The 19,375-nt window shown below is 41.2% G+C and overlaps 2 protein-coding genes across 2 annotated transcripts in view; one reads left to right on the top strand and one right to left on the bottom strand.

Annotated features, from left to right (window-relative positions):
• LOC118334153 (KN motif and ankyrin repeat domain-containing protein 4-like) overlaps nucleotides 1-11,119 on the top strand; it is a 14,084-nt gene extending 2,965 nt beyond the window's left edge. The window contains exons 2-10 of the mRNA XM_035669970.1: nucleotides 2,242-2,311; nucleotides 2,409-3,923; nucleotides 5,418-5,493; nucleotides 6,355-6,648; nucleotides 6,814-6,898; nucleotides 7,860-8,079; nucleotides 8,174-8,316; nucleotides 8,767-8,967; nucleotides 10,434-11,119. Of these exons, the coding sequence (XP_035525863.1) occupies nucleotides 2,293-2,311; nucleotides 2,409-3,923; nucleotides 5,418-5,493; nucleotides 6,355-6,648; nucleotides 6,814-6,898; nucleotides 7,860-8,079; nucleotides 8,174-8,316; nucleotides 8,767-8,967; nucleotides 10,434-10,526 (2,646 nt within the window). The 5' untranslated portion in view covers nucleotides 2,242-2,292 and the 3' untranslated portion in view covers nucleotides 10,527-11,119. The remainder of the gene's footprint in view (nucleotides 1-2,241; nucleotides 2,312-2,408; nucleotides 3,924-5,417; nucleotides 5,494-6,354; nucleotides 6,649-6,813; nucleotides 6,899-7,859; nucleotides 8,080-8,173; nucleotides 8,317-8,766; nucleotides 8,968-10,433) is intronic.
• A 2,082-nt stretch (nucleotides 11,120-13,201) lies between these two features.
• The window catches only part of LOC118335167 (low-density lipoprotein receptor-related protein 8-like), a gene marked incomplete in the record, with an annotated part of 71,387 nt that continues 65,213 nt past the window's right edge, over nucleotides 13,202-19,375 (bottom strand). The window contains 3 exon segments of the mRNA XM_035671376.1: nucleotides 13,202-15,843; nucleotides 17,652-17,720; nucleotides 18,641-18,931. Coding sequence (XP_035527269.1) covers nucleotides 15,503-15,843; nucleotides 17,652-17,720; nucleotides 18,641-18,931 — 701 coding nt within the window.

The following is a 19,375-nucleotide window of genomic DNA, read 5'->3' as shown; positions in this document are numbered from 1 at the left end:
GACTAAAGGTAATCCAATCACAAATCAGCATACCAACAACTGGGTTTTTATCTATTTTGTTTAAGCTGTGCAAAAAACAAAGATTTAGTTGTGATTTTACAGAAGGTTGAGTCCTGGAACCAAAACCAGGATAGCTGTTTCTCCCTGCTACCAGTCTTTGTGCTAAGCTAAGCTAACTCCTGTCTGTCATTTTATAATAAGCATACAAACATGAAAGTGGAATCAATCCTCTTACCGAACTGCCAGTAAGAAAATGAATTAGTGTAAATGTCAATCAATTCCTTTAACCATAAGCATTTGATTTAATTTTGTGCAGTCACTCATTTTGTTGGACTACTTTTTACAAGGTAGACGTCTTATCTTGAGATGAAACTCTTGCTCTTGTGTTTCCATTCTGCTGAACTGCAGCCAGCAGTGAGACTGATTGAGATGTCTGCAGTAACAGGTGCTCTGCTGTACTGTGCTGATTGACAGAGTAAATGGTGAATACAGCCTCTGCGTGTAGTCAACATGTGGCTCTTTTATAGCAATAGACATTTCATTACAACAAAATGATTTGTCCTGTTGCCCTCCCAGTTTGTCTGTCTATCTGGATGACATTCAACTGAATGATATTCTATTAGTTTGTAAAATGAAAACACAAGTCTGAGTCTCCTCTCTTGATATGTACTTTAGCTTTACACCCACATGTATAGGCTAAATTTAGACATGTCAGATCGAGTGCTGAAAGATTCCTCTCAACATCATAAAACCCCACTGGCATAACAACATACGTACATATACTGTTTCAATGTATAACACATGTATTAGGTTTCTGTAAGGGCAACAGAACATATAATAAGAAGACCTTCTACTTTGATAAATCCATTTACCAGATCAAGAAAACTAATTGGGCCTGGGTATCAAACTCAATACTTGTATGGTACCAACAGAAATGTGTCCCGAGCATCCAGTTTTGAAGACTGAATCTGGCCTCTCTTCGAATTACATACATTTATCTACATTTTTTTAATGTAATATTTGCACATCCTATATGTTAAACTCCACCCATCTGGAAACTAGACAGCCCAACAAACTGCACCAGACACGTTATGCATAGAATGCATGGGTTACATGCATGTATGTATGTATATTTACTAGCTTTAATTAGTAACAATAATGTACATGTACCTATATCAATGGTTACATCTTAGTTTGACAAAATGTGCACATCCGTATCTGTAATTTTTAGATTAATTGCTGTTTATTGCTGTCTATCAGAGAATGTGTGAATGATGGATGGTGAAAATCCCAGCAGGGCCATTTGGTGGTGTTTGTCTGTTTACTGCATAGCTGACATTGTTTGGGGCTGCGGCTCGGTGGCTGTGGTGCCTCAAGAGGACAGCAAGCTGCCACAGTGGATGGTGGTCAGGAGAGAGGAACATAGAGGGGAGGGAAGGGGTGAGGGCAGAAGGGAGAGGCACTGAGAAGGAGGTAAGGGAAGTGATATGACAGAGTATAGACTATTATCTATCATATAGGAGAAGGGAGAGTCATGTAAAAATGTCTGTAAAAATCAAGCAGAGTACAAACACAAGAGAGGAAAAAAGTTCAGTAAAAGTAAACCAAGGATCTGAAAGAAGACTGTAGACCTAGTAAGAGGCACAGCGAGAGAGCAGGAAGGGAGGAAAGCAGTGAGTCACAACAATGGTTGTCTGTATTTGTGTCTGTAGGAGTATATTTTGCTCCACTGGCCATTGCTTCTGGGCTAAACATTCACAAGCTATTTTCAGCTTTCGTCCTGGATGGCAGGGCTGTAATCAAGTGAACATCAGGCCTGCCACTGTTGAATAATAGCAGCCTGATGCATGGAAGAAATGAAGCAGTCAGAGTGTGAGAAAAGCAGAAGACTTTGGAAAAAGTAGAGAATGAAAGAGAAGAAAATAGAGAAAAGGCACTTGAACGTAATTAATGTTTGTGTTTTGTGCATTGTGCTACATGTGGGAGTACAAAACAGGACCATTGCTGTCTAGAGTGATCTTCCATCTGTTCAAAATTAAGACTTAGTCTCCCACCAAAGATACCACAGCTAAACCTCAAGTGAATGTCAGTGCTGAAATTCATCTGTTTTCTCCCTCAGAAATCATGAATGTGTTCATTATTTTATTAGATAACCTCACAATAACCACTTCTGCCACTTGCAAAATGCCCTAACATGTTTTTCATATGTTGCTGGCTCAACTCAATCTTCTATTTCATCAGATACCAAAGGGCCAACCAGATAATGTGACAACAAATTGAAGACAAAAAAACATGATGGAAGGACAAAACGGTAAAACAAGTCTCTAACCTGACAGAATTTTATTAAATTCAGACATTTCAGACATTTATTTGCAATGGATAATAAACTGCTGTCTTAATGTTTACAGGAAATATCTTGCCTCATAAAACAACCGAGAACGGAGTTAAAGGGAAGCCCCCATACTCAGTGGAAACCCCTTATGGCTTTAGACTTGACCTGGACTTCCTAAAATATGTGGATGACATAGAGAAGGGCAACACAATCAAAAGAGTCCCCATACAGCGCCGGAGCAAGGGCCCCCGAGCAAGCACTCTTCCCAGGCACCTCAACCCTTCTGGATGTGGCTACCGCCCGAGCCCCTGGGGATCGACAGGAGCTCTTGGCCCCAAGTCCCGACTGTCAGACATCCATCCAGGCTATACTTCCTGGGCAAATGATCAGAGGTCGCTCCATTCTCCCACAGGACTCAAATCCTTGACTGAGATGGAAGCCAGAATCAAGGAGTTTGATGAGCAGCCTCTAGGTGAGCACATCAGACCTCATCTCCTCCGTGCCTCCAGTATGCCGCTTACAGTGCTGCTGAGACAGGGATCAGAATCCACAGATGACCCTGGCAGCCTCCGTAGTTCGAGGGATCACCTTGGAGGAAAAAACATCTCCTGCGAAGACGTCTTCTACTCCACGGACAGCCCTCGTCCCCAGGACTACTCAGGGCTGTTGAGACGCCTGAGAGAGGCCCTGGAACGTGTGGGTGAGCTGGAGATGGAGATGAGGGTGATACCAGAGCTTAGGGCACAGATCTGCATCCTCCAGGAGGAAAGAGAAAGGCTGCGTCTAGGCCTAAATCCACACATCCAACCACCTTCAATGAATGGAACCGCAGACCCTTACCCCTCATCCCACTACAGCACAGTGGACATCAAAAGGCCTCGGCATGAAAGTCATATCATGTTTCCTAGAAATCACAGCGTCAGTCAGGAAGACTCTAATCCAACACATGAGTGGAGGACTAGTACAGATCTGGACGAGCTGCTGACAGTGACGTCCCTGCAGGCTAAGGTAGCTGTACTGGAGCAGAAGCTCCATGAGACTGGCCTGGAGCTCCAGAGAGCCTTAGGGCTGCTGAGGGAGCAGCAGGAGGAGAGTAGAAAGAAAGATGAGAAGATTGAACACCTTATCAGGAATCCTGGTGTGTGGGTTCGTGCAGAGAGAGTGGTGGTAGACCAGGATGGAGATGAGACAGTGGCGAGATCCATTGAACCGTATGATAAAGAATCAAGTCCAGATGCATTCATCTCTCCAAAGACTGTTACCACAAATGGACAAAGGAGTTGGCAACAAGACTCTATTGTTGATTCTACTGAAAGGAGTACATTTGTGTCTGTGGGACATGGTAACTCTTCAAATGACGGTATAGACACAGCAGTGGTCGTCCACCACATCAAGAAGATCAAGAGACTCCTGGATCAGCAGTGGGAGTGTTTGTGCGCAGACTGTCAGTCAGGAGAGGAGGGTAAACCTCTAAAGCACCCAGACCCCAAAGTCAACTCTCTGCAGCAGGAGATGATGGGACTTGTTGACATCCTTACCTCCTACTACACCCAGCATGGACACAATGATGGAGAGAGGACTCAACATGGAGGTACTACAATCCACAGATTGTTCATTATATCAATGTAATGATTAAATCACATCTGTTTGCAGGACTAATGCACACCATAGGAAAACACGATTGGATTATGAAGTTATAAAAGCTGGTTGCCCCCTAATTTAACATTACTGAATGCTACAAATTTGTACTTCAGATTAAATTTGGAATTAATGTTCTAGGGGCTTCATCTTGAGATGCAGTGCTTTCATATTACATTAAGGGAGATTGAATCATAATATTGTGGTTTGGCCTTGGTTTCGACTTGGTTTGACCTTACTGTTTTGACTTCACCCTTGAAGATGAACTTTATTGAATTACGAGACTTCTGACTGAAAAACATTAGACTTGGGAATCTGTTAGTTGAATGGTTGTATTTCATTGGAGCACACGATTACCCACCAAGGCTGGTTTTGTATTTGGAACTACTTTTATTTTTAGTTTTAGAGCTTTCCCGTTTTAAAAGTATAGAAATCCTACTATGCAAAGTAAGTAAGTAAATAAGTAAATCTTTATTTATATAGCCCTTTTTAAAACACACAGTTACAAAGTGCATCACAAACAAACAAATATATGGATATATATATGCATATATACATATAAATGTGTACATACATAACCATACCCAATCATATACATACAAAGGTACCATATAAATACAAACATATGGAAGATAAAACAAGAGGGAAAGAATAAATTAAAAGAGAGATGACAGAGATAAGTAAACAAACAAGAAGGAGATCTATAAAAAGGATTGTCTGTAGAGGTGGGTTTTGAGGAGTCGCTTAAAACAAGCTGAAATAGCTGAGAGGAGAGTTTATTCAATACATATTTCTCTAAACAGAAGTATTCCAAATCTCCAGTGGGCGTGTAAAGAGACAGAATTTAAACTGCAAAAACTGCAAACATTATGGCTAAGAAATAGTTATTGTAGACATTATTATTTCATACTTTTGTGTGCAAAGCATGTGCAAAACAGAGTTTGAGTTGATGTCAATGCTAACAGCTGTATCAACACAGGAATAATAGCAGGTTTATGTGTGGACTTTGGCACACAGGCTCATTTTAATTCCCATAAAGAAACCCTATATGTCTTCAAATGGTTGCTAAATGTGCTTCTCACAGCACAGAAGTCTTGTCAAAATAGCTTTTAAAAAGTTTTTCTTTTGCTCCAATTTAAAAAATTAATACTGAAAATCAAATTGTATTACCATTTACTGTGAAATAGGCTGAATCATGATGTTCCACTGTCAAATTCAGACCCACAAGTTACCTGTTAGACGTAAACTGACAGCTGTTGTTGGTTTCTGACTCTCTTCTTTATCAGTGAAACTTAACATTTCTTCTTTTGTGTTAGCTGTGAAGTGTGTTTTGTCCAAAAGTAAAAAGCCTTAAACCATGATAAATAAGTACTTCATCAGGAGAATTGAATGTTGTTCTGCTGTGTTTGTTATTTCATCATACCCTCTGCGTCTGTCTTCCATGTAGCCTCTAAATCCATTATGAGGGCAGATGGATGGGCCTGGACGTCAAAAAGCCTACATTCTGGGGGTGTTAATGAAAGGTTAGTAAATAACTCTCTGACTTTAGCAACCTTTGGAGTTATGATTATTGCTTAAACCATAGTTTTGGTTGACAGGCATACTAACTTGAGGTTATTTAAGCTACTGTTGCATGGTTCTGACTGAGAAAAACATCATAATTTAAGTCTGAAAGATGAATGCCACTCCCTCTACAGTTGTCAGTTAGAGGAGAAAAACGGTGACTCCTATGTCTTTGGATGACTGAGTTCAAGTGAACATTTGCCATTTCCCAAAGCCTCCAATGAGAGTTTATTTATTGCTTCAAAGTTAGATTAGTCAGAAAATGGAAAAGATGACTGTGACAGTTTCCAGGATGGTTTCCTGGGGCTCAGACTATTTTTTGGCTTACTATTACTACTATAATATATGAGATCTGTTTAGTTGTAATAGTATAACAGACAAATCTTCAGTCAACACAGTGAGACTTGTAGTCTTTTGTCTCTTTTGTTTTGACTTTTTCCTTTGATTTCCACCCTTGACGTTTTAAAAGGATTGGGCTCTAAATATTGATTGGATTATTCCTACTCTATATAACATGAATAATACATTACAAATCTCTTCCAAAAGTTTTTGTCTTGTTCCAAAATGAGCCAACTTACATTGACATTGTGTGTAGGGGGGATGGTTGGTTGGTTGGTTGGTTGGTTGTTGATTCCTGGTGCTGTAAATGCTTATAGTACATTAAAAGGAGTATAGTTTTTGAGGCATTTAAACAATATGTGGGTTTGTGAACTGTGGCTTGCAAAATGAATCAGTAGATTCAGTTGCCAACATATACTAGCATTTGGTAGAGGCTGGTCTTACTTTTCTCCTCTGCTCTTCTTTTTTTATTTTTTTTAAAGACGCAAAAAAAGTGAAAATCTGTTTGGGCAGCACTGTGTGAACCAGAGTGAGCAGAAGGAGAGCAGCATCAGCCCTAGGGAGATGGCTGCTGCCCAGGTGGATGCAGATCCAGAGAAGAGGCAAACGAGCCCAGACAGACAGATGATATCGGGAGGAGCAGGATCAGGGAGGACAGATGGAGGCGTAGCGTCTGTGGAAGCTGAGGCTCTGGAGAAAACGGCCAAGATGAAACTACAGCCTCCAGGAGAACAGATGGAGGGGAACTCTGGCTTAGAAACCACCACCGGGGGCAGGTGAGAGGGCCGGAACAAATGCTTTATCAGTGTTTGTTTGGAAAATGTAATTGTGATGTTTACTCTTCAGGGAAAAGCTCCTGTGTTTTTATTTCATCCCATGAGAATATGCTTTCTGTTTTCTGTTTACTTATGCACACATACACACATGCTCTTTTTTTCTAGGGAGGCAGTGAGTGCAGATTTTACGGCTGCTTGTCAGTTCCTTAACGATCACATGGACAACATGGATAACCCCAATGATGACATGGTGAGCAGTCTTGATCCTTTCACAGAAACTTAAAATCAGAACTACATAATCACATATATTCAATATTGAAGCTGCTTACAGTAAACGGATCCATAATTCTTAAAAAACACAATATGTAAGCCCTCAGTTGCAGTTGCCCTCAGTTGCAATACCACTGTTTGGACACGTCACTTACATTTATTATGATTACATTACTTACGATCAAAAACTAGCGAGTCGACAAATTTTCGAACAGCCAAACATCAGGCAAAGGCAACAACACAAGACATAGCAAGCCAGCTAATATTACTGACTAGTCCAACAGCAAGAAGACCAGCTCACCGTCTGTCTGCAGCCTTTTATTTCACAAAATCAGTGACATAGTTGCTGGTGTGTGGCCACTGTTACACACGTGTTCTGACCCAAAACCAAAAGGTACATAGTGCAAGAAAAGACGTAGCCTAAAGGGCACAGAGTGAGAATGACAGAGGCACTTTTCACCCAATTACAACTCAGTGCAGTGCAGCACAATGATAGTGAAGTTGTTATTTTAAGGTAGAAAAGTTACATAAAGTTGCTTTAAATGACCACTGTGTAGGATTTAGTGACATCTAGAGGTGAAATTTGCAGATTGCAACCAATTAAATACTGCTCGCCTTACGAGTGTGTAGGAGAAACTATGGTAGCCTTTGTCCATTCTGGGCTACTGTAGAAACAGTTTAACATGGCAGCCTCCATCGAAGGTGACCAGCGGCATGTGTCGATATAAAAGGCTCTAAAACAACAATTCTTATTTTCAGGTGGTTATACACTAATGAAATACTATGAATATTACATTCCATTTCTGTCAATAAATCATCCTAAGTGTTACACACTGGACGTTTAAATTAAAGATGATTATTCCAACATGTAGTATACACTGAGTTGGGCAAATCCTTCAGATAACAGAATCCAAAGTTAGTATCCTTCCTCTTTTTTTCAGAGGAAGGCCCTGGTTGTGTTGTTTCAGCACTGGTTCAGCGCGGCAGCAGAGGAGGCGTCGGTGGCCAGCAGGTTAGCTGTGTACCTAAGAGAAGTGAAGAAGACCACACCTTCACTGCTGGCCTTCTTGGTCAACCTGGCTGACGACAATGGCAACACAGTGCTGCATTATAGCGTGTCGCACTGCAACTACAGCATCGTCAGCCTGCTACTGGACACAGGTAATAGTACTGTGTGGCCGTTTGCTATTGTACATAGGAATAATTGGCTTTTAAATTCTGAAAAAGTGTTTTTATTTTTGTCTTTGCTTTACAGGCGTGAGTGACGTGAACCTTCAGAACAATGCTGGATATACAGCAGTGATGCTGGCCTCGCTGACAGCCCCTGATGGCCCAGGTGGCATGGAGGTGGTCCGCAAGCTAATGGAGCTGGGCAACATTCACATTCGCTCAAGCCAGGTAACACAACCACTGCAACCACAGTTTAAACAGTTTAACAGTAATTAATGCAGTGGGGATTTTTTTAGGAGAAGAGAACACAGAAAAGTTGTAAATGTGAAATCTAATCAAACAATAACTCACCATACTGTCACCCTGTCTTACTATACACATGAAAATTTGTTAACTTGCTTAGTTAAGAATCAGGGTATCTCAGCCTTTGCGCCATCAGTTCTTTTTTTAAATGTGTCTCTTGTTACTTCCCAAACTTGATAAAAGTGCAATAATAAATTGTGTCCCTCTAAAGCGTCCTTTAGCAAGACACTGAATATCAAAACATCAAAAGACGACATGTGTTAAACTGTAACATCTGAGATGAAGTGCATCTAAGTCAAAGGACAGAAAAATTTAATGGTTTTTAACAAATCTCTATATTCAAATTTTCTGTCTCTGTCATCTCCCTCTCCACAGACAGGCCAAACAGCTCTGCACTTGGCGGTGAGACACGGGCGAGTTGTGATGGTTCGCCTGCTGCTGAGCCACGGAGCAGATGCTAACATCCAGGACAGCCAGGGAACCACGGCCCTGATGTTCGCAGCTGAGAGGGGCCACACACACATCGCCAGGCTGCTGCTGGAGAGGAGCCAGTGTGACCTCACCCTGACCGACAAGGTGATACAGCAGTCCCATAGACAATTTACTTCCAATACTATCCTCCAACCTTTAGAACAGAGATCAATGAGAGGTTCTGCCTTTTTTTGCCACCACAGAGTTCAAGTCGTTTTGTCTGTGGTACTACTTGTTTGTGGTCATAATACTAAAAAAACAGTTAATTTGACCAAAAAAAAATGATTTTTCAGAGAATTTCAGAACATATGCTGACTCCAACTCTATTTATCTTGAGAAATCCTGTTATATTTGTTAACATAATGCCATATGTAGTTGTCTTTTCACATAACTAAACACAAAAAGGAGCTTAGACATGTAAAAGCTTGAATGTTTTGACTGACACTGAGCGGACGTGGGTGGACTGGCAGTCTGGATGCAGCTGAATAGAGCTTTCCCAGGATTAATCGGGACTACAGTAAACAAATCTCCCTGTGTTGAGATGAGCTAATCCGCTAACAGTGTCTTATCTGCCAGTCTGAAGCGGGTGGAGGCAGAGAAGAGAGCAGAGGAGAGGATGCAAATGTGTTTTAGACCTGTGATATAGTCAGCCTTTAAAGTTTAGTTGAAAAGAAAAAAACCCCACTACCACAGGCGTCCTATCTCGACTCCAAAACATGTTTCACCTTGACACAACCTTAATTAGACTAATTAATTAAGTGGAATCTTAACCCATTTATTTTAAAAACTGTAAATGCAACCTTGCACCTAGTTTTGTTATTTAATCGGTCTTGTGGGAGCCTTAATTCTGCACCTTCAGTCTATTCACATGAAAAACATGTGAATAGACTAAGCCTACAGCCATGCTGGTGACTCAGTGAGCACTGGGCTGCTTTGAGATAAATGCTAAATACTAATAATAAACTTCTGTTGGTATAATGCGAGTATAATATGTACATCACTTTAAGCATGTTAGCTTTTGCATAACATTTTTACTAAAAACCACCACGGACCACCAACGTTTGTCGAACTGCAGCGGTGCTTTAAGCTAAATTGCTAACGTTAGCATGCTAACAGTGACAATGCTAACATGTTGATGTTTAACAGGCATTATGTTTACTATGTTTACCATCTTCATAGCTTGTAAGCATGCTAACATTTGCTAATTAGAGCTAAACACAAATGCCATTAAGGTTGATGGGAATGTCATTAGTTGTGCAGGTATTTGGTCATAAATCAAAGTTTTGGATAATTTAATATTTGACCTGAAATTGGTGTTTTTAAGTAAGCCTGTTGAGCCATGTTACTACGGGTTCAGAATTTAAAATCCGACAGCTAAAGAGCAACAGGAGAGGGGGGAGAGAGAGGGAGGGGATAAGGGGCCACAGGTCAGAGTCAAACCCCGGGCCCCCTGCAGCAAACACTCAGCCCTGGTACATGAGGCGCCAGCTCCACCAGGTGAGCTACCAGGGCGCCCCTAAAATGTATGTTTTGATCGTAATTTCCTGTTTGTCTTTCTTTTTGTCTTCCAGCGAGGTCGAACTGCACTCTCTATCGCCATGCAAAGCTCCCACACGGATACAGCCGCCCTCCTGCAAGCCCATGCTAAAGCTCGAGCTTTGTAGTTCTGGAAAACTGGAAAAGAATGTGCAGACATATGATCCTCTCACATGTGCTCTTTTCTGTCTGAACCCAGTTTAACGTTGATGCTGTGTGAGTGGGTTGAGTTTTAGCTGTGATGATATTGTTGCTGAAATGTGGACACCTGCACTAGCATTGGATGACATCATTATAACAAGGCTTTATATCATCAGTGAGTGAGGTCATTATTGCTGAGTCAGTATAAATGTGCTGTTTTCTATTGTCTTTGCTGTTGATGTTCATTGTTATGTTTGATCTTTGCACTTCCCAGTAGCAGCTTAGCTTTGCAAACTATGCAATGAAAAAAATATTTATTATAATATGTTAATTATATTGGACACGAGTATGTTGACAATTATCTAAACGTCTGTGCTTATAATAATAATCCAAGGTGCCTTTATGTTTTTAGAGGAAAATTACAGATTGCTATTTCCATTCTTGCAGCAGCCGAGCACTTTTTTAAATAAAATGTGTGTAAAATATACAAAGAAATGCCAAATACTTGTCTCATGGTGCATGCCAAACACATGAAAAAAAGGCAAATTTTTGGTGCCAATAAACAAACCTGTTGATTTCACTCACTAGTAATTGCTAAACTGATGTATAAACTGTCTATTTTTAATAAAAGGACAGCAAGCTGATGATATTGTGGCGTTTGAAAGAAGCTATCAGTTGTCAGGCTGCATTGAAAACGCTTTTTATGGCTGTAGTGACAAACCTGACCAGCAGGTGGCACAGCTCCTCCATTTCACCATCACTACTGCCAAACACAATCAAACACAATAACACACGCACAGAAAGCAACAATACACATAAATCTGGAATTCTAAAATGAGCATATCCAAGGGATTAGATCTAATCCCTTTCAAGTGTGACAGACAATTATAAACATGACACCCACCGAATTGTACTGATTCCACTGTGAGAGAGGACACAATGAGATTCACCTGCAATCCAACGGTATAGCAGCTGGATTGGCCCAGTCTGGCGTGAAAGCAGATGTGTTTGAGTGGCCTTTGTTCTTCTAACCCCCTGGGAAACAGTAAGGGGTAGAGCTTTAGTGTTTCTGCGAGGACTTGAGATTATGTTGGTGAGATAAGACAAAAAGGATTGAGTGTGGAGACGGGGAGGAGGCTGGATTTCTGTCTGACAGAGCAAAGCCACCTCATTTCCCCTGAGGATTTTTTCCAGGCTGGCTGACTGACTGCCCTGCTGCTGTAATGACCCTGAGCAACTGTATATCCTCAGAAAACGAGCAGGAGATGGATAGACGGAGATGGAATCAGCTGCTTCTCTATCAATCACATGTCACATAATGTACAGTATAAGCAAAGAAACACTTTCATAAAGCTCACTGCTCTATCAAATTAACCATTATTTGCTGTGAAAGGACGACCCGTGTTTATAGGTGAACTACAGAATTAAAGCATTTGAACAATATACTCATGTGTAGGCATAGACCATGAGTCTATACCACCATGGTATGTATAGGTTTAAATACACCATCCCCCACCCAAACAGCCCTTCACGCCACAGTGAATGAAAGTGTTCATCTTCGCCTTTGTGCAGCAATGAAGATCTATGACACGTATTGTCTGCTGCACAAGCCGCTGGACTACTACAAATACTTATTGGATAATATCCTAATAGGGTGTGGTACAACGAGGAAGAGTTTGAAGGCATTTGCCTGCTCCGGTTTAATAATGATAATGGACTGGATTTATCTACTACTGTTTTTCTGTCTGCTGATGAATCACTTTGTAAATGGATGAATGTGAAAGGCAGCAGAGTCAGAATGGGCTCTCGACATACTGACATACAGCTTCTTATCTGCTGTAACAGGAAAAGCACAATTCATAAGCAGTAAGCCAAAGCATGCTCAGTTCAACACATTCAGGGGTTTTGCTGCTACAGCCATACTCGTCCTGGTATGACACGCAGCCCATATGAGCTAATGTTAGCTAATAATCAGACAGACAGACTGTGCTGTCAATAATGGCACAAGAAAACACACCGGCCTTTATCGGGAGACAGTTCTCAGACAGGTTGCCTAAAAATAATGATAGCTTTAAAGCTGCACCCATGTGTTGTTTTTTTAATTAATTGAACTAAATTGACTTGCTGTGCCATTTGTGGACAGAATTCCAGAACAAGCGGACAATCACACATTTGACATATGACCATTATGGTTGGTATAGCTATAAATGTTGCCAACAATTATCAGCAATGTAATGAATGAATGTAAGTCCAATATTCACACACAATTCTAGTTTTGTTATTGGTCTTGCATACATTTGTTTCATCAAAACAAAGAGCTACAACAGACTTCCACAGAGCTGAAAGGAACTGCAGAGTTGGGGAAAATCTCTCTAAGTTTGTCACTTGACCCATTGCTAATATTTTAAAAATGATAAGTGCTGCTTTAAAATAACTGATTTAAGAGAACTGAAAAATATAACATGCCAATATTCTGCTATTGCCATTTGTGGTCTTTGTGGCTGCAGTTCAGTGTAAATTACAGTACACAGGCTCACTGAAGATCTTAACAAACACTCAACTGTGGTCTTAAAAAGCAGTAGGTCTGTGGTATTTATGTGTGCTATTTGATATGTTGTAGAGGAAAATGAAACAGCACACATGAAGGAAATTTTCAGTCAGATTTTATATATCAATATATAGAGATATTCAAAAGTAATCCATTACAGAAAATCAAAAAGTGGAACCAGTTTGGTCTTAATGCAGTTCATCTTTGCATGTACAGTAGTTGGCTGATCCCTGTCCTTTTGATGAAAAAATACAAGGGGGAAATCAAAAAGTAAACAAAAAAGGCACAAATAAACAAAAATCAACCGTCCCATTAACACCAAGGTTGGGAAGCGTGAAAGATGTGGGATTTTTTCAGGAGGGGACACCATGTTTTACTTGGGCTCACAAAGAAAAAAAGAGTTGCACACAAAAAAGGATGCTTAATGATGCACAGCAAGAAACAACACAAATCATTTTGGTGGATAATTGAGATTTCTTACAATCAGGGAATGCAGTGCTCTCCGTTTATACAAATAAATTAATATACCTGTCAACACTTTATCTAAAATCTTATGTACATCTTCTCTTTTACATAATTGTATAATACATTATCAAAAACCTTATGAAAACATATTTACAAATCAATGAATCAAAAAGCACCCTCAAAGCTTCTCCAGTGTCATACACTGTCCCACACACAACTCTCTCTCACACACACACACACACTTACACACCTGTGTATCCACACACCTTCATACACTGTTTTCTTCCATGCAATACACAATACAGAAGGCATTCTAAGAGGGTTGTGCAACAAAGAGCATACAAAACAGTTCAAATATGGCTGTGGGATGAACATTAGCACTCACATGCATAATAATGAACACACACACACACACACACACACACTCACACAAGCAAGTACGCACACATACAGAGACTTTCAAGGTTTATGAATGGTGTAACAGAGTTAATGACGGACTAAACCAGCATGAAACATGTTCACTGATAGGACAATTTGGTCTCAACCTCATTACATCACAGTCTGATTTTTGCTTTCTGTGGTTACATCACATGACAGCTCTTTTTCATCATGCAGCCACCAGCTGGGCCCTCCCACATGGCACTATCCAAAACTGTCTGCTCAGATTCTCAGGAGGAGGCTCTGGAATCCAGCTTGCTTTTGCGAATGTGTGCGTGCATACGTGTGTGTGTGTGTTGGTGTGTGTGTGTATGTAGCCTGAAACAATGAATGGCTGCATTGTTAGCTGGTGAGCAATTATGCATGCTGTTTGTGTTTTCGGAGGGCAAGTGCACATTGCCTCCGTCCTCTGGAGAGCAGCGTGAATTTGCCCGTGTGTATTCATGTGTGTATTTGTCACAGTCAAACGCAGGTGATGAAATAAAATTATTAACACTTGAGGATTTTTGTCAACCACGTAACACTGCAGTCTGACTAAAAACTGCACTCTATTGCTTTTCTCAAACCTTTTAACACCTAAACAAGTCACAATAAAAAAGACAACTCTCCCTAACCTTCCAGCCTGTCTGCTCATACAAAACAAATATCTAAATACTGTATAACTCCATTTTCTCCTTCTTTCTTTCAGTCTGCAACACTGCTGCACTCTCTCTGGGAGGTCAAATAAACATAACCCCTCAAATCAACAGAGTTCAGCTGCACTGTGAAATGTTAGACAACTAACCCCTTGCCTCCGAACCAAAGAGAAAGCATAATGTGGGTGGTAACTGTTCTTTTAAATCTTAAGAAGAAAAGAAAAATCTTACAAAAGAAAGCCCATCCAGGAAAATGTTAACTGCAAAAGACAGCTCCAGTATTGGCCGTTATGACATGACATTGTGATCGATTCTTACACGAATCTGTACAGATTGTCCCATCAACGCAGACGCTGTCCCAGTTTCTGCACTCCTCCTTCCTAAACAGTGTTCCCAGAGCTCCACGGCCCACCAGGAATAACAAAAAGCCCAAATTAATACATCAAAGGACCAAAAGAGAACCTCTCGCTGGCCCCCGTCACAAAATATAAGACACACAGCACACACCGCACTCAGTCATCTCAATGCAAAAGACTCAAAACAAGAACCAGTCTGACTCCATATTCCAGTTCAGGTCAATGCTGAGAACACATTATAACACAATTCTGCAATTAATTCTCAACATTTACTGGAGAAAAAGTAGATCCAGCTCCATCACAGAAAAGGTATGAAACAATTTTCTAAAGAATCATGTCTTATTAATTCTGCTGTTTTTCAAATGGAAATTGGCATAGGACATTGGCTGTGAATGGCTGCATGTGACACTTGATGATATGTTGTTCGTCCCTTCTGCAAACTCAGTCCCAGTCGCTCCTGACCTCACTGTGTGTGCGTGTGCCTGAGCGGCCATCTTCCCCCCGGAATCCGCTCTTGAGGGTCACTTTGCAGTGGAGAGCATTGGCTGCTCTGTGTACCAGTGAGTCCCCGGATCGGGCATGCTGCCCCCGAGTGGCAGGGCGATGAACTGCGGGCAGGTGCCACCTCCTGCTCCTACTACTCCCATGTTGACGCCCTGCGGGTACGGGTGGTGGTGCGTGTGATGTCCCATTCCATCAGTCCGCCCGATGTGGATCTCGTCCTCCTCGCCCTCGCCAGTGGTTTTGCGGTAGACAGGGTTGTCGAAGTTCATGCTCTTGGTGGAGTTACGCCTCCAGTTACGCCACACCAGGTAGACTCCGGCGCACACCAGGCCGAACACCACTGTGGCAATGATAGGAACTGCATGCGTTTAACACACAGCGGCAGGGACACGGGAAGGGGGGGAGCGTTAACAAGGCATAACGAGTCCATGGCATGAAATGAGAGGTACGGAGAGGAGCATAACAGGCATGCAGGGGACAGAAAGGGCAGGGGACAGCGAGAGAGAGGTTGTGTGTGTGGGTGGCTCGGCTAAACATCAGGTCAACGTCGGGTCATGCGCCAACCGACTGATTTTGTACACAGACTCTAAATGAGCTGTGGGAAACACCATTAGTGGCCTGGCAGTGGAGTAAATTAGCTTTAAACTATCCTTGGGGAGCAAAAATTTCAACTATCGCATTACATCACAATCTCTTGGCAACTCATCCTCTGCAAATGTGTCCTTGAATAAGCAATGTAATTTAATAATGCTTTATTAAATTACAGCAATAAAGCAGCAATAAAGCTTTCATGCTTTTTCTCTCTCTCCTGTGCTGTTTATTCACCTTATAAATGATATATTCAATCTATCTGAACTAATTGGTGGATTCATTTTGGTTTTCTATTAGTTTGCTTGTTTATACAGAGAAGGAAATATTTTTTTCCTACAGTTTTCTACTATGCCATTTTTTACATTTTTATGAGGACTCTGAATAAACCTTTCCGGCTTCCTTGGTCTCCTGTACTGTACTGTACTGTACTGTTTTCTACATGTATGTATTTTGCTTTGTATTAGTGTGCAAATAAACTAAACTAGACTAAAAACTAAACTACTCATTCTATAAAAAGTGATGTCAAAGCAGGACCAACGTTTTTCAAAATATTTTTTTTTGATCATTATAATAATAATCATGATTATTTTATTAAAACTGTACTCCTCTTTGAGTTCCATTATCCACAGTAACAGGGACACATTTTCTGAAAGAAAGATGTTGCTGTTTTATTTTTTAAATGTAATTGTTCAATGCTCTGAACACCATAAACAAAATTGACTGTTCAATCATCATGTCTCCTGTCAGAGTTTAGACTCCAGTAACCCGTTATCTGAGACAGCATTATGTTTGCCAAATACATTAGTGAGAACTCATACCTCAAGCCATTTCCAAATGTTAAAAGTAAAAAATGTTAGAACAAAAAACAGTCCAACCTTACATTTTTCCTGAACATACTTACTAACTCTACACTGTAATAAAATAACAATGCTGTTACTATATTTCTTCTACATGCATCATCAGCTGGTAAAGACAGTGACTTTTGTCATTGGACAGTTTTTTAGCACAATATCACTTACTTAGCCATAGATTATTATATTTTAGCCACAGACAGCATTTTTCAAGCTCATTAGCTTCCTAGTTAAAGCTGATCAAATCAATCAAGTGCATTTGTGTCACGAGAAAACGAACTTGACAGGTGTAGCAACAGTAACTAAGGGGGGCGGGGTTTATGAAACAGTCTGTTCCATTGCATTGGTTTTCAAAACGTGAGTAAATAAAACCAAATCTTTCTAGGTTGCTAGATACCACTAGTGGTAAGTGACAAAATATTTCCTGTAATTGTGTTATTAGGTAGTGCACTAGAGTGTGTGAACTACAGAGACTAAAAAGTCTGGCTGCAGCAGAACCCAACACAACAACACAGTGAGAAGTGAATAATGCAGTGTGGCAGCGATGTCAGACGCACAGAAAAATGACTCTTGAGAAACGTCAGCGAGGAAGACCTGTGGGCCAGGCTTCTCTCATGCTGCCAGAGCAGGGTCAGTGTGAATGGACTACAAACAGCTTTACGCAGCCCTGCAGGCCTTTAGTGTGGAAGGACACACACAGACACTAAGGCTCCGGGTGACTTACCGATGGGGATGACCACTCCCAAAACAGCCACTGTCAGGTTCTCGCCCAGGAGGAAATGTTCGCTTCCAGCTGAAGAGAGAGGTGAAACAAGAGAGAGGATTTAGAGCGAGAGTCAGAAAAGACAGCCGAGCGAGAGAGGATAAGAGTGAGAAAGCGTATGGGACGAAAAAAAATGTGTGAAAAATAGAGTGAGAGATAAAGCAGGGGAGGCAGGAAGGGAGAGCCAGTGGAAGAGAAGGGCGATAAAACAGGGAGGCGGGGAGCGGGTCATGCATGCACGGCTGTGAGTGTTTTACAAAGAGAGACAGATAGTGAAAAAAGCGCTTGGAATAAAAATGAAAGGAGTAGAGAAAAATGATGAGTCGCTTGGCATTTGCCAGAATGCGACCTTGACACTAACCCTGACCTTCTACACTTCATGTATCCAGGGTCCATCTCACACTCATTTACATATCACATACTTACAAACACCCTTATTTACTTGCAGTCACACAAGTGGATGCATGTCCTCGCAGACATACAACCGCCTACAGCCCACGCGGGGCACAATTTATGGAGGAAAAGGCGACATTTTCAAGGCGACAAGGTACCATCCATCACTCCTATTAAAGTCAGTCGAGCGTGGTTGTTAGGGCTTGTAGGTAACTCACTTTAATGTCATCATTACAGTGAGGGTGAGGTTGTTAGATACATTATGAGTGTGAGAAGGACTATGGGATATGGTACTTGGCAGGAGATGAGGACACTGGGGTGAAAGTGCAACTTTATCAGAGGATTAGGCCCCATCTCTTGTTAAGTCCTGAATGGGCCGCTCTGCCCTTTCCGAATCATATAGAGGACCACGGGGGTCACATGGAAAAAATGAATCACATAATACTGGACTTATATTGTGCTAAATGAGAATTTATGAGTATTTGCAGTAGTATTGTCAGTGTCTTCACACACAGGCGGCATTGATAATAATTATTTTGAATTCACAGCCCACTTACAGTGCTGAGAGACGCTGCTGTCCCCCGCAGGAGTGGTGGGGACAACTATCGCGGTGGCAGTGGAGTGGGAGCCCAGTGCCTTTGACTCTTGTGACGACATAGGCTTAAGAGTGGAGAGGGGTGTGAGGGGATCAGGGGCACCAGAGGGAGCTGTGGTCAGGTGGGGGGTGGCGTCTGCCTGTGATACTCCCCCTGAGGGAGGGGGGAAGTCTTCTGCAACTGTGGCTCTGGTGCCAGGTGTAAATCCAGTAGGAGGTGAGGATGTCGGCGTCATGTCGCTTCTTGGTGCTCCTACAAAGACAGGAAGAGTAGAATAGAACGCTTTAACTCAAGACATTGAGTATTTTATATTTTACTTTAAATATTCACCATTAAACAACCCCACAATGGTCACACAGAGTTTGATAAAAAGGTCAAAGCTCAAACCAGTTAGATGAGCACAGATATACAGATCTCTCATGTATATAGTAAACTATATATATAAAAATAGTATAGCTGAATGATTATAGCCTCTTTACATAGTTAAATACTGCTTTATATTTATGTATTCACTGATATTTCTGTATGAAATTACATATGACTGTGGTGATCTTTTGTGATTGACATAATGGTGCTGTAAGATCCATAACAAACACATGTGAATATCAATGAGTACTTGTAACGTGCACATGAACTCAATATACAGCAGTGCTCTTTTAAGTCATGCATTAAATATTTCCTTTGTGCATCTAATGA

The sequence above is a fragment of the Morone saxatilis genome, unplaced genomic scaffold (assembly GCF_004916995.1).
Source record: "Morone saxatilis isolate NCDOM2014 unplaced genomic scaffold, NCSU_SB_2.0 Contig23, whole genome shotgun sequence".
Lineage (NCBI taxonomy): Eukaryota > Metazoa > Chordata > Actinopteri > Moronidae > Morone > Morone saxatilis.
The sequence above is the reverse complement of the archived record's forward strand: the minus strand, read 5'-3'. Positions and strand labels throughout refer to the sequence as shown.